The sequence below is a fragment of the Juglans microcarpa x Juglans regia genome, chromosome 8D (genome assembly GCF_004785595.1).
Source record: "Juglans microcarpa x Juglans regia isolate MS1-56 chromosome 8D, Jm3101_v1.0, whole genome shotgun sequence".
Taxonomy (NCBI): Eukaryota; Viridiplantae; Streptophyta; class Magnoliopsida; order Fagales; family Juglandaceae; genus Juglans; species Juglans microcarpa x Juglans regia.
Window position 1 is genome coordinate 4,169,661 of NC_054608.1, and position 12,901 is coordinate 4,182,561.

Sequence of the window (12,901 nt, forward strand, 5' to 3'; positions counted from 1 at the left end):
CTAAAATGACCGAGGATAGAGCGACATCCATGCAAGAGCGTAGAAATTCTGTGTTGAAGGCAGATCTAGAAAAATCAGCAACATTTGAACTAAAGAAGATGAAGTTCGAGGCAAAGATGATGCTACTAGATCTAAGTGGCATGAATGCCATGCAGCAACAATATTTTGGCCACATTCAACACCTTATGGAAGTGTCTAACAAATAATGTTGTTAGTAAAGACTTTTTTAGAAATTTTAGTGGCTGCCCAGCCAAACGTGAACTGTATAAACATGTGGCTGAGTAGCAACTAAATTAATGGACTGTGGTATGGACTCCACCATTTAATTAGTGGACTGTTTTTGTAATTAGTGGACTGTTTTGATGGATTAGTGGACTGTTTTTGTAACTAACTATTGCAATATGCTTTGCTAATTAGTGGACTGTTTTTGTAATCAATGGACTGTTTTGTCTTTGCTAATTAGTGGACTGTTTTTGTAATTAGTGGATTGTTTTGATGGATTAGTGGACTGTTTTTGTAATTTTAGTGGACTGTGTTGTAATTAGTGGATTGTTTTGATGGATTAGTGGACTGTTTTGTATATGTGATTGTTGGGTGAATGATTGGCAAAATATATTTATTGAATAATTAGGTTGAGGGAAAAAGTAATTGAAAAATAATAATTTTATTTTTTAATAGAGTTATTAATTAAATTTGTAAAATATTAAAATATATAATATTTTATTATTATTTAAACTTTAAGATAACTAGTTCAATATAAACTAATCTATCTACAAATTTATGTTATAGCTAAAATAAAATATTCTAATTAAATTTTAGATTTGACAATAGCCATTGCCAATACTCTAATCATTAGTGCTCGATATTTTGTAAGTAATGATATTATTTATTGAGAAATGCTTTTTTAGAATTTTTTTTAGTAATTAAAGAGGGTGGGTCGTTTCTTACGTTAACGGAAAACTTCGCTACTGGCCGTCACAAGCAAAACCCTAAACCCCCTCCTTCCGTCCCTCTTTCTCTCTCTGTGGCTGCGGGGCGATTGACTGCAAACGTCTGGTACGTGTTTCTCTATTTTTCTATTTCGTTGGTGATCTTTTCCCCCCTTAATCCCATTGTTGTTGGGTTATCATTCATGGCAATGGTACTTATAAAAGTAAATAAATTCATGGCAAATTACGCTCTTGATGTATGTAGATATACTTGTAAAGTTATTCTCCTCAAAGAGAGACTTGGAAAATGGCATCTGATTTGCAAGCAGCTGAGGAACAACAACAGCCATCCCAGACGATTCAAATTTTTCCTCCCTCTAGCGATGTCATCTCCCCCTTCTGGCGAGGTCTCTCTCTCTCTCTCTCTCTCTCTCTCTCTCTCTCTCTCCCACCACACAGAATATTGTTCGTATTCATTTTAATTATGTCGCTATGTTTGGCAGAGAAATATGAAAGAGAAGCTAAGAAGTATTGGGATATCTTTTACAAACGGCATCAAGATAGAGTAAGTCTCTCTCACCCCCCGTAACTTTATCTGGCAACAAAGACCAACAGCCGATTCAAATGCTACTTAATAATCCCGACTGAGCTCCCCACTTAGTATAGGAAGATGGTGAATGAGATCCACGTTTCTCTGGAGAGAGAAGTTATTGCCCTTTTTAGTAATTCCCATCAGCTCCAATTATGACATTGGATAGTACTTTTGGAGTATGGGGCCGGACGTGGCTTGAGTTTTCCTTCGATCATTACATGCTATTACCATTTGTATCAGTATAATTCTACCGCTAGGCTCCAAAACCTGACTGGCATCAATGATCTTGATCCACGTTATGTGATCCTTAGTGGCATAAATGGCTGGCCAGACCTTCAGTTCATAATTCTAAAACCAGAGACCTGTAGCTGAGTTGAGTAGGTTATAACTTGTCTGGCAATCGGGTCGCCTCTAGGTGTCAATTTCTTGGGAGAAAGGGATAATCTGCACCTTACAGCTGTCAATCCTGTCTGTAATGAAAACGGCAAACCATTTTGATTGCTTCCCGAAAGCTTTAAACTGCCACTTGTTTTTAATTTGCTCCAAGTCAATGGGTATCGATAAAAATTTTATTTTATTTTTCTGTTTTTGTATCTTTAGTTTTTCAAAGATCGTCACTACTTGGACAAGGAGTGGGGCCACCATTTCTCTGTGAGCGTTTCTTTTTTCTTTTACAAGTTTAGTTTCTAAGCGTTTTGCAATATCTTAATGGATTAAGATATATTTTGTTGATTTTTTTATTTATTTACAGGGATCAGGACGAAAAGAGATTTTGGAGGTACACCATCTTTTGTTATTATTAGCTCTCTCTCCCTCTTTCATGGGGACAAAATCTAGCAGTTTGGTTCCTAACTTGTAATCTTTCTACTTAAAAAAAAAAAACCTGTAATCTTTTTTTTTTTTTTTTATAAGTAATTAAAAAAAATCTTTTTTTTTCTAATATAGTTTCATGTCACCCTGTTTTATATATCCGTATTATCTTTGACTGAATTTTCAATTAAATAAGTTGGATAGCTATAGAGATGTTTGCTTGACTTATTGTTGCAAGTCCTCTGAGATTGCTCTATGTTGTTGGTGAGATCATACACTAATGTATTTCGTGTCTTAAAATTTGATTTTGAAGTTGTATCATTTATTTAATCATTTTTATACCTATAGTTTTAATCAAGTCTTCTTATGCTTCTCATTCTTATTTATTGTCCACAATAATCATTAAGGCTATATTGTATTTTGGCCTTAATCTTGTGGATATAGAGAAGAACTATCATGATTCACAGCTATAGTAATAGTACTACACTTTTTTGTGTGTGTGTGTGTGTGTGTGTTTGTAAGTAGTTCTTTTCCACTTTTTGTTTCTTTTTGGAAGCTCTTTAACCACTCCTTGAGAATTTACTATATATTGAGCTATTAAATCTTTGTCATTGTTATCAGGTTGGCTGTGGAGCCGGAAACACTATCTTTCCCTTGCTTGCTACATATCCGGATGTTTTTGTGTATGCATGCGATTTCTCACCACGTGCTGTTAACTTGGTTCAGGTATGATTGTCTTGTATTCTATTGCTGAATAATTAGCGAATCTATATGATTGAATACATCTGAGAACTTGGTTCATATTGTAGTATGTGTAGATAATTGTGCTTAAAAGTTATGGATCTGGAGTTGTGGAGCTGTTCAAATGCCCTACAACATGCACTTAATATTGGTGAAATCCTCTAGAATTGATGAATGAGAAGAGGATCAGCATGTAATTTTGTTCGTATTCGTCCTTTGATTACATGCATTGCATGGGTAATGCCTAGAAGGGTGATAGATTTATTGCCATGTTGGAGAAGAATTGTAACACCCCGTTCCCATAGGATAGAGATGTCACTAACATTCATAACTTAATGCCCGGTAAAGAGATTCATATATTGAATATACCTCATTTATTGAAAAGCGATAAAATGTTAAAAACTGATTTGAACATAAACGTCTCAAAAACTGAACGTAAAGTAAAAGAACATAAATTAATCCTATGAATGACGTAAAAGAGGTCTAATTCTTGTGTGAATTATCACTTATTCCATCCTAATCCTTTGTACTAAATCTACTCCTGGCCATCCAGCTCTGCATCGTCATAAACATCATCTGTAACAATTAGACATGAAAGAAACAAGAAGACAAACAAGAATGAGTCGAATACTCAGTAAATAGCACATCATACTGTAAAACATAATCTGGCCTAGCATGCATTTAGTTTCTGAAGACTCTTAACAACATATATACATATATCGTCATATATTCACATAGCACATATATATTCATCATCATGAGCGGAAGCATACATAATTAGGGCAAACCTGTAACGTGAGTGCATAATAATTTGTTTATCTTGTCTTAACATGGAGTGAAATACGCTTGAGTCTATGTTCCACTTAACTGAGTAACATGGAGTGAAACACGCTTGAGTCCGTGTTTCACTTAACTTGTGGTTAACCACGCTTGAGTCCATGGTACCGTAACATTTCTAGTCTTTCTTAATGCATGAGAATTTATTAGACTTCATGAACATTTCTAACATGGCATATTCTTGTACATGGCATAGCATAACATGACATATCCTTGTACATGGCATAGCATAACATGGCATATTCTTGTATATGACATAGCATAACATGACCTAACATAACATGCTCTGAACGTTTTATGACATTCCATGGCATACATGATCTAAGTACTACATGAACATGACATACATGATCTAAGTACCATATGAACATGGCATACCTAATCTATGTATTATAGGGACATGGCTTGTATAATCTGATTATTTCATTACATGGCATACTTGAATTACTACATGAACATCTCATGGCTTTCATATGATTTTAGTAACATTCAATCAATTTAACAACAAATTTATTTATTCAAGCATAATCTCATATTTCATCAAAGGTCGTAAGAGGAATCTAACCTTGACTTGCCTCTTAACGTAGCGTAGTCAATCATCATAAGCACATCATATTTTCATACAAAACAATAATAATCACAGTTTGCATGCATCTATATGATCATACCATTTACCTCTTAGCGTTGCTTCCTGACTTCCAACTTGTAGCGCGTTACCGATAGGAGGTACTAGACGTTACTAATTTCCTAGAAAAGTGTGTCGTCCTATTCCATGTAATTAAATACATATAAAGGAACTTAACTAAAATAATAGGCTTCATAGCATACTTTTTAAAAAAACATACTTTAAAATCCCTTCAGACTTTCTGCTGTAAAATAGTTTATAAACTTCCCCCTGATTAACGAAATGTGGACCCTCAGAGCAAAAAAACTCTTACAACACAGCCCACACTTAAAGCAATTTCAATTTAAAATCACATGTTTAATTGGATTCACCCAGCCCATATAGGAAATCAGTCCACGTAATGCACAGATTTAAAACATGAAATCTCCCATAGACACTGTAAGCTACATTGTAATTAAAAAGAAAATCTCATCAATAAGATTTACGGAGGCCTATGAACAAGGGTTATAAAGGGTATTTTGGGAATTCATCTTAATGGTCATGGTTATTATGGGGAAAACTGATTATAAGGGAAACTATAGGCTTATGGGGGAAACTCTCATCGTGTACAGAGGGGCTGAACTAAAACAAGGAAGTGGTTGTGTGATGCTCACCGAGAGAAAGAGGCTGAGGCGATGGCGGCTCTAGGGTGGTTGGAAGTGACCGGCGACGCGACTGGATCCTCTGGGCAGTGGTGCGATGCAAGAGAGAGAGAGAGAGAGAGAGAGAGAGAGAGAGAGAGAGAGAGAGTTAGACCGAGACGGTGAAAATCATGGGGAGAGAGAAATCCCGTCGGGGACTTACTGGAAATGAGTGGGTTCAACGGGGTTGGGTTGGCCGGCGTTTTCTGGCGCCGGGGGTGGTGCTCCGACGTCCTAGGGTGGTCGGCGGTGGCTGGGCAGAAATAAGGCTTGTGCGAAATTGTTGTTTCTCTGGGTATTTCAATGTTTAAAATAGAGGCTTTGTGGTTTCTTATAGGCGATGGGAGGGAAACCTTCAAGAGATTGGCTGAAATTTGAAATTGCCTAGACTTTAGGAACCTATTCTTACGAGGATATAGATTCTAAGAGGATTTGAAAAGTTTGAGTTGGAGTTAAACTCAAACTGGAAACCGAATCTAATACGGGAACTTAATGGATAAAGAATACACAGATTTTGGATAGGGAAAGAATCACTAATTTAAATCTATCTGTTAGCACATTTTTCTAAAATGATAATAAAAATATAAAGACAATAAAATTAAATAAATAATAAATAATAAATAAATAAAATACTAGTGTTTAAGGCTTAAATTTGGATCCGTATGTTACAGGAATTCGGGGCAATTATCACATCTCGGCTGTTTGGAAGATGGTGTCTCTATGCTTAATGCGGTGCACATGGAACGAGAGGAATTGTCGTTGTTTCGACAATAGGGAGCGATCACCGGAAGGGTTTAGGGACTTTTTCTTTTATACGTTGTTGCGTTAGGCATCATCTTTTGTATTGAATGGAATGAGTTTTAATGACTTTTATGCTGCTTTTCGCAGCGCTTAGTTTGTAATTAGGCTCATTTCTTGTATAGTGTATACTTCCTGTGTACCTGGGCCTTGCCTAATTACGTGGATTAATAAAACTTCTTTTTACTTATAAAAAAAAAATGTGTATAGACTATAAAGTCACATTTTAAACTATATCTTGGATTAGAAACTCATAATTACTTACTTCTATAGGTAGAAATGCTTCAGTCTTCTGTGAATGACATTGTTCTCCTTCTCCTTTTATTAAGTGTCAAAAGTTTGGTGGAAACATGTTTTCTACAATATGTTTTTGTTTTCGACAACTCATGGTACGTTAAATATTTTTCAGAAAGTAGTTAAAGAGATTCCTTTGGTCATTAATCATGAGTTAAACTGGATATGTAGCACCTCTCCTAAAGTGACATGTTGCAATTTCCTTGTTTTGTATGCTTATTGTTTGTAGCTTTAGGACTTAATTGTCCATATATAACTTAAAAGTTTACTTGAAGTAGTTCTATTTAGCTGAATGTATTTGTCTTGCTCATCGCAGATGCATAAAGACTTCAATGAATCCCGAGTTAGTGCATTTGTTTGTGATTTGACAGTTGATGATCTAAGCAAGCAAATTTCTTCATCTTCACTTGATATAGTGACCATGGTATTTAAATGAAGTTATCGTTCATCAAGTTTATGTTATTGTTAACTATCTGGTTTCCACTTTCATTGATGTATTATTGTTTTCCAATCTACATTCTGGTTGGACAATGTGCTGTTGTGCTTAACTTTGCTTTGATGTTTGTTATTCAGCCAACTAGCTGACTCGTTAAGCAGATTTTTGTGTTATCTGCAGTTTCCCCAGAGAAGATGTCTCTAGCGTTGCAGAACATTAGAAAAGTTCTCAAGGTAAGATATCAGTGCATTTATTTACAATCATGAAATTTATTAAAGTTTCTATTTACAATGCTATAATCAACTCTTTTAAATTTAAAATTCCATTTCTTTTTAATTTTCAGCCAAATGGGTACGTGTTGTTTCGTGATTATGCTACTGGTGACCTTGCTCAGGTTGATACTCTTTCTCGCTCCAAGAAAAGAAATCCTGTTATGGCTGAGGCTGTAATGCTGTCATGCATTTTGAAGTTCTTGTCCGTTTACTTTATTTTTGAACCCATGCTCTATTGCTCTATTTCCTACTATCCTCGAAATGCTTCTTGCAGTTTTTTTTCCTGGTAGCTTATGTTTGTTATATACTTAGTTGCTTGAGTTCATCAACTTTGGCTGTACATTTCTTGAAGCCAGTAATGGTTAAGATAAAACAAAACAAAACACAAAAAACAACGTGGGATTTCACTCCCTGTTTTAGGTAAATACAGTTCAGCTCTTGAACGGGAATTGAAGCAGTGTTGAAGACCTCTAGCACTTGTTTATAAGGGAGTTGACCATTTGTTCCAAAGCTCATTGACCAAGATGGCATTTGACTGTCCTCTACAAAATATTCCTTTCCTTCAGTTTTCATGCTTCATATGTAGGTGTGATTTTATCATGATTATGTTTTACTTAAGAAGAATATCAGCCTTACATCCTTCATAACAGTATGAGCATCCTTATTCAAAACCTAATTTTAATTGTTTCACCAAAATCCGAGTGGAACATAGAACTCAAAATTTTCCTTTTTTTTTCAGATTCTTTCCTTTAGTGTTTTGGCAACCTTCTAAATTCTTTGAAACGGTCATATCTCCAATTGGTTACTTATCAAAATATCTGCAATTAGCCGCTTGTTCTCTATGTAGAGAGTTTTTTATTAACTTTTTATAATATATTGGCAGGAAAGGTTTACTCTCAAGGATCAAAAGATTAGTGAAAACTTTTATGTCAGGGGTGATGGCACTGTAGGTTCCAGTCTGCTTTATTTGTTCTAAGTATGTAGTTTAGCGAGTTAGCTACTTATGTAAACCTTTTTTTTTTTTTTCCAGCGAGCTTTCTATTTTTCTGAAGAGTTCTTGAGAAATTTATTTAAAGAAAATGGATTTGATGTTGAAGAGCTTGGTTTGTGTTGCAAACAAGTTGAGAACCGCTCGAGGGAGTTGGTGATGAATCGGTTAGTGATTGTATCTTCATTTTTCATAGCAGTTTGTAGAGTTGTAGTTTTTTCTTTTTTCTCAAACTTTGATTTGCTTTTTGATAAAATAATATATTGCACATTAATGTTGTGAATTTTTAATCTGTTGAAGTGCACTCAAATTTTTTGTTGAGTGATTAACACAACAATTAACTAATAAAAAACTTTTCTCCTTGTGGAATCTTTGTATATATAACCACTTCTTAAAAATGTATTAAAAGAAAGTATCTCAGTTGAATATATTTTCTGTTTGTGATGCCAGGCGTTGGATCCAAGCTGTTTTCCGCCTTTCAGACAATGTAAATTCTTCTTCCAGTATGGAAGCTGCAGTTAAGGGCTTTTCTGGTCAAGAGGATATCGAGCCTGGAGTCAAGGAGAATTCATTGATGGGGCTTGTGAAAAACTTTGAAGTTGACATGTCTGAGGGTGTTGCAGCTGATATGTTTGGAACTTCACTTTCCATTGATTTTGAGGTGAATTTTTGCCTTTTATCTTTCTATTTGTACTTAAAGTTCTGCTAAACTGATGCAACAAGTTCTCACCTGCACTTAGAAAGGATGCTGAGTTGTGCTGTCTATTGATTTCAGTAGCAGAGCACGGCATGCTTGTGTTTTACTATCAACTTGTCTTTTGGAGTGCTAAACTGATCTTTTGCCATGGATAATTTATATGGAGAGATCTTCATCACTCACTTTTTCTATGTTGTTTGTGGCAGATGATTGATGTCAACCTTAGAGGATCTAACTACAAGATTAGAGTGCTGTCCAGAGAGTATCAACATACATGCAAATCAACCGGCTTGATGCTCTGGGAATCAGCTCGCCTAGTGGCTTCTGTACTAGCGGGAAATCCTAGCATCGTTGCTGGGAAAAGGGTGTTAGAGTTGGGGTCTGGCTGTGGAGGCATCTGCTCTATGGTTGCCGCTGGATCTGCTGACCTAGTAGTTGCCACCGATGGAGATGTAAGTACTCTTGACCTATTGACCCAAAATATCACTTCAAATCTCAAGCCACCATTCCTTTCCAAGTTGATTGCGAAGAGAGTACAGTGGGGGAATAAGGACCACATAGAAGCCATCAAGGAAATTAGTAATAGAGGGTTTGATATCATTATAGGCACAGATGTGACTTACATTCCTGAAGCCATTTTGCCCTTGTTTGAAACTGCCAAGGAATTGATTTCATCTAAAGGAGGCATTGCGTGGGAACAGGAACCTGCATTCATTCTTTGCCACGTCTTGCGCCGAGTCGATGAGCCATCCATACTTTCAGCTGCATCCAAGTTTGGTTTTAGGCTTATTGATAAGTGGCCTGCAGGAACTCAAAATAATCCATCTAAGAGCATTATCTGTTCCTGGTTCTCACAGAATGCTTCTGATCAGGATTATATTCCAAGTACTGCATTGAATATATTGTACTTCCAAACAGAGTGAAATCTGGGGCTTTAAATTCAATAAAGTAATCTGATCTGTTATCAAAAAAATTATAAGAAGGAACAAATGCAAGATCAATGTGCAATCCCTTTTTTTCTTTTCCTTTCATTTTGTGTGACACTGCATGTTTGTTCATGTTTTTGCCATCTTGGTGTGCTATATATGAAGCGTTTTCTAAGCAGGTTTATTATGAAGTTGTACTGGCAAGAGAAGGAGGCATAATGAAGTTCTGAATTTTGTGCTTGAATTTTCCCTGACTTTCTTATTCCAAGTAAAATAAAAATAATAATTTATATTAATAGTACATCTATACTTCAAGATTCAGTAGATTTGTGAGCTAATTATCAAATATATATATATATATATATATAAATTAAAGAAAAAACAAAACAAAAACAAGAGCCACCTGAAAAGGTGAATGCCCACGTAAGAGATTTGAGCGTTGTACGTGTTGTGGCACTAGCTAGGCCAAGGAGGGCAACACTGTGCATGAGTGAGTACTGGCTCAGACCACTGGAGATAGCTAGGGAAGCTAGGCTCCACGTACGATCCATGTCCTGCAAGGTGGTGTACTTTAACGATTGGCTTGGTAGTGAACATGAATACATCATTTGACTATGAATAAATATAAATAAAAATTACTATTGAGAGTATCTATTTTGCACATATGATGTGACATCATCTAGACCATACATCTCTCTAAGTGAGTATTAGAAACAATCAACTAGAAACAGCCATGCAGTGAATGCAAAGTATGCACTGATACAATAGCTTCTCTCTAATATTATTTTTTGACTATATATAAATATATCTCCCAAAGTAAACAGGGACGTCCGTCGACACGATCATCTTCCATGTAGTAGTGGAGAGTGAGAAAAACAGTATCATTGACTAGCTGCAGTAGTGGAGAGTGAGACAAGCAATGATGCATGATGCGTAAGTGCCTCATGCTCTCCCCCATGCACACACCTTGGAGATGATCAAGACCATCGACCACGCAGCTTGGAGGAGGTGATCTGGACGAACTGGAATGGGAAAAAAGCCCAGCACTAGAGCAAAGTGCGCGATAGTGGAGGCCGACAGGGCGCGTTGAAGTCATGATCGATGGATTTGATTTTGAAAATCTTGAGGAACAAAAAAAAAAAACCAATCGAAGAAAAGCAAAAGGCCAAAAAAAGGTAACATGGTAAAAAGGGAAGAATTAAGGTGATCAAGAGATCATCCAAGGGAAAGGAGAATGAGAAGTCAAAGATCGGCGGGAGTACTCATGGCGGGGGAGGAATTAAAGAGATTGATGATCAAGACACTTTCGGGAGCTCTCGAGAGGCTTTCCTGAGCTAAACAAATATATATTGAATATATCATGTTAAAGTAATGTATGGCCAATGCAATGGTAGTACTACCGATAAAAGAACGATGTAATTCATGTAAGGATAAATTTATCTAGGGAGAATGCTACAGTCATAAAAAAAAGTCACAAAAGTAAAGTACTCACAAACTAGCAAGATTTCATGTGATCTGTTAGATTTACTTTACAATAAAACTGACTTTACAATATCATGACGTTCTACATCAAACCACGTCAATTTATGAGTTTAATTTTATAAAATCCTTTCGTGGTTAAAACATTTCTCCCAGGTGTATATATATATATATATGTGTATGTATATATGTGTATGTATTATACATATATACACGTGCATATCTACAAATATGTGTGTGCGCATGCTTGATATGGATCGAGATTGGTTATATGTTCATAAGTTTCAATATGTTGAGATGTCTTATCTCATCTCATTTCATCTCAATATACAAACATAACTCAAATACAAACACTTCTCAATTTCAAATTTTTAACTTTTTTATCTAATCATTACCTAATTATTACAATTTTCCAAACTTTTAAACAAAACACAAAAAACAATTTAACTTTTTCAAATCTCAAAACCAATATAATATTAAACAATTATATTCTAATAATATTTTAATTTTATAATATTTTATTCAATTTTTTCTATTATTTCTCAGAATCTCATAAAACATCTTAACTCAAACCATTTTACTATTATTCACAAATCATTTCACTACTATTCAGAGATTTTTCATCTCATCCCATCTCCTCTTAATATCCAAACGAGGCTTAGGGTGCGTTTGGTTATCAAACTCACCTCAACTCATCTCAACTCATCATTATAACTTTTTCAAATCCCAACACAAAATATAATAAACAATTCAACTTTTTCAAATTTCAAAATAATAATAATATTAAAAAATAATATTCTAACAATATTTTATCATCACAACTCAACTCAACTCAACTCACTTCAATATCCAAACACACCCTTAATCTAATAACCTAGCTAGTGATTGAGTACTACTCATTCATCCTTATTCTTTGTGTTAATAGTAGTTTCTTCTCTTCTTATTTTGTGTTCCACGAAGAAATTATAGGAAAAACTTATTGCTTGAATATTGCAAAGACTTAGTTTGGATTTAGGTTATAATTAACATCGTACATAATTATATTATCATGCAATATTTCTTTTTAAAGGGTATATTGTATAATAAGGATAGGGTGATTAATTAGAAGTTGGTGAGCATAATATAGCGCCTAGTTGGGGGCATTATGCATTAGTTCATGTACGTAGACAAGCCTCCATTCAATTAGATTATAAAGGTTGTAAGTTTTGAATTTTCATGAACAAATTAGACTACATTAAAGGAATGAGATCATTTCATCATGTGTATTATCTCTAATGAACTTTCTTCTTAGGTTAGGTTTGGATATATAATGAGTTGAGATGAAAGCTGAAAGTTGAATAAAATATTGTTAGAATATTATTTTTTTAATATTATTATTATTTTGGCATTTTAAAAAATTGAATTATTTATTATATTTTGTGTGAAATTTTATAAAAATTGTAATGATGAGATGAATTGAAAGCATCTCTCAATCCAAACTAAGCTTAATCGCCATGCATATATGCTCTTATGGAGCTAGCCGGGATAAGACTATATACGACTCGACTTAGTTATTATGGTGTAGGTCAAGCCATCTCTAGATGATCAGTGTCCCAATAATTAACGTTACTAGCTAGCTATATATGCATGCATATGGTTACATAGATCATGTATCTAGGCAGTAAATTAAAAGTACTAATTAATATAACTCTTCAATATATGTTTTTAATTGCTTAAGTACTAGACATGCATGCATGATAAATGAGCAACAAATCTTGCTACCCACTTCACACGGGAAGTGTTCATGCTTATTGAGAC

General features: G+C 34.9%; 1 protein-coding gene across 2 annotated transcripts; it reads left to right on the forward strand.

Moving 5' to 3' along the window:
* Positions 1-899: 899 nt before the first annotated feature.
* Positions 900-9,730, forward strand: LOC121243320. Of its 2 annotated transcripts, XM_041141422.1 has the most exons (13): positions 900-1,056; positions 1,195-1,336; positions 1,433-1,494; positions 2,122-2,172; positions 2,273-2,299; positions 2,953-3,057; positions 6,623-6,730; positions 6,904-6,975; positions 7,086-7,136; positions 7,898-7,960; positions 8,045-8,169; positions 8,453-8,663; positions 8,906-9,730. In XM_041141422.1, the coding sequence occupies exons 2-13, from the start codon at positions 1,237-1,239 to the stop codon at positions 9,620-9,622; spliced, it is 1,692 nt and encodes a 563-aa protein (XP_040997356.1). In that variant the 5' UTR covers positions 900-1,056; positions 1,195-1,236; the 3' UTR covers positions 9,623-9,730. The 2 variants fall into 2 exon arrangements, with proteins under 2 accessions (XP_040997356.1, XP_040997357.1); XM_041141423.1 differs by lacking the exon at positions 2,273-2,299.
* Positions 9,731-12,901: the final 3,171 nt, after the last annotated feature.